This window comes from Mus musculus, chromosome 9 (genome assembly GCF_000001635.26).
Source record: "Mus musculus strain C57BL/6J chromosome 9, GRCm38.p6 C57BL/6J".
Taxonomy (NCBI): domain Eukaryota; kingdom Metazoa; phylum Chordata; class Mammalia; order Rodentia; family Muridae; genus Mus; species Mus musculus.
Window position 1 is genome coordinate 39,668,616 of NC_000075.6, and position 2,380 is coordinate 39,670,995.

Consider the following 2,380-nt stretch of genomic DNA (forward strand, 5'->3'; position numbering starts at 1 on the left):
CATACCCAACTCTCTATTATCCTTAGCCCACCCCTCTATCCCCCTTCCTCAATCCTCATTTCTAGAGTCTTTTTGTTCATTCTAGAACCACAATGGAGCATCTGGAATGAAGGAACTGGAACATTTTTCTAAAGACGGGAAGAGAAGACACTAGCCTGGGGAGTTATTTTCTGGGTGAGATTGTGAAGGACACCATCTGCAATTGCCCTTGGAAATTATCTTCTGGGTGAGAAGTTTAAAAGGCATTGTCTACAGCTAGGAACCTAACTGAAGAAAGATACCCCATCATCATGAAAAACAGCTTTAACTAGAACATTTCTCAATAAATATTAGTATATTTTCGCTTTCACCCCTGAGATTTAAACTCCTCTAATACATACACTTAATAGATTTCACCAAGAATTTCTTTTCATAGACTTCCAGGAGCTGATTCATCCATAAACATGACAAACCACACTATGGTGACAGAATTCACCTTACTGGGCATCCCTGAAACAGAGGGCCTGGAGAATGTCCTACTCTTCCTGTTCTCAACATTATATGCCTGTGCCCTGCTGGGAAACTTACTTCTTCTTACTGCAGTCATCTCTTCCCCACAACTCCACACACCCATGTACTTTTTCTTGGGAAACCTCTCCATCTTTGACATGGGTTTTTGTTCCACCACAGCTCCAAAGATGTTGTCATATCTCTCAGGACAGGGTGGAGGGATCTCTTTCCAGGGATGTGTTGTACAACACTTCTTCTATCATTGTCTGGGTTGCACAGAGTGCTTCCTATACACAGTGATGGCCTATGACCGCTTTGTTGCCATATGCTTCCCTTTGAGATACACAATCATCATGAACCACAGAGTATGCTGTGTCTTGGCCACAGGGACCTGGATGAGTGGCTGTGTGCACGCCACTATCCTAACTTGCCTCACTTTCCAGTTGCCCTACTGTGGCCCCAGCAATGTGGGTTATTATTTCTGTGACATGCCTGCAGTGTTACCTCTAGCCTGTGAGGACCACTCTCTAGCACAGAGGGTAGGCTTTACAAATGTTGGTCTTTTATCTCTCATTTGTTTCTTTCTCATCCTTGTGTCCTACACTCGAATTGGGATCTCCATCTCTAAAATTCGCTCAACAGAAGGCAGGCAGAGAGCATTCTCCACATGCAGTGCCCACCTCACAGCCATCATCTGTGCTTATGGACCAGTCATTGTTATCTACCTTCAGCCTAATCCTAGTCCATTGCTTGGTGCAGTTATTCAGATATTGAACAATCTTGTGACACCCACCATCAATCCATTGATCTACAGCCTGAGGAATAAGGATGTGAAAGCAGCCCTAAGGCATGTGTTTCTTAAGAGAAGTCTCAGTTTGGAAAGTAAATGAACATCTAAATCTTTACTTAACACAATTTCACCATTTAATAGGGCAGATTTGCATCTACAAGTTATTTCATAAGCCAACTTATTATCTATGACTTCCAAGGCATATTAAAATGAAATGTACGTTACATCAGTGTACTACTTCCTTCATTGTTTGAAGATACATATTTATTTTATATTTCCCTATGTTTTATAATGATGTGTGAGTGATCACATCTCTTAGCAGATGCTGTGTTGACTTTTATGCTATGTGTGGTTTGCTCTGATCACAACTATTTTATCAAGTATTTGTTAGTCTTCAGACTGTTTAAAATTATTAAGAGACATATGTATTCTTTCAAATCTACCAAACCAGAATTTTATATACTTTTTAAAATAGAAAAAGGTAAGCTCCAATTTTCTACCAGAAATTCATAAGTTCATAGAGAGTAAGTTATATTTAAGATGAGCTCTCTGAAGCATAAAAGCTTGCATGACCTCAAACATGTTTCTTGTGCAAATCTTTTTCTGGAACTGAGATATGTTTCTTGTGCTGTAATTCTCCTTCAAAAGGCTCATACATGGAGTATTTCTCATTAGATATTCAAAAAATCCATGTTGGTTTTTGCAAAATTGGCTCAAATCAGAGATAATAACCAATTAAATTGAAATACATTTATGCATTTCAAGACCTGGAACAATAGTTAATATTTAATGGATCTTAATCACATAGCTGTAAGTTTCCAAGGGAAAACATGCATGTTTCTCTTCTTTTCATAGCATTTACTTTCTCTAATCTCTTACACTCCAAAAGGTCAATAAATATATAATACAGTTTATTTAAAACTAGTATTATATATTTATTATATAAACTAGTTATTTAAATTTTAACCTAGTTAAATTTTAATTAACATATTCTTTTTATTTAACTGGTTTTAGTTTTCACTTAGGGTTTTTTGTTTGGTTGGTTGGTTGGTTTTTAACCTGTCAGCTATCTAAGGATTTTTTTTGAATGCTATATCCATT

The 2,380-nt window shown here is 37.3% G+C and overlaps 1 protein-coding gene across 1 annotated transcript; it reads left to right on the top strand.

Annotated features, from left to right (window-relative positions):
* The first annotated feature begins 443 nt into the window (after positions 1–443).
* Olfr963 (olfactory receptor 963) lies at positions 444–1,379 on the top strand. The gene has a single exon (NM_001011827.1). The coding sequence runs from the start codon at positions 444–446 to the stop codon at positions 1,377–1,379; it is 936 nt and encodes a 311-aa protein (NP_001011827.1).
* The last annotated feature ends 1,001 nt before the right edge of the window (positions 1,380–2,380 follow it).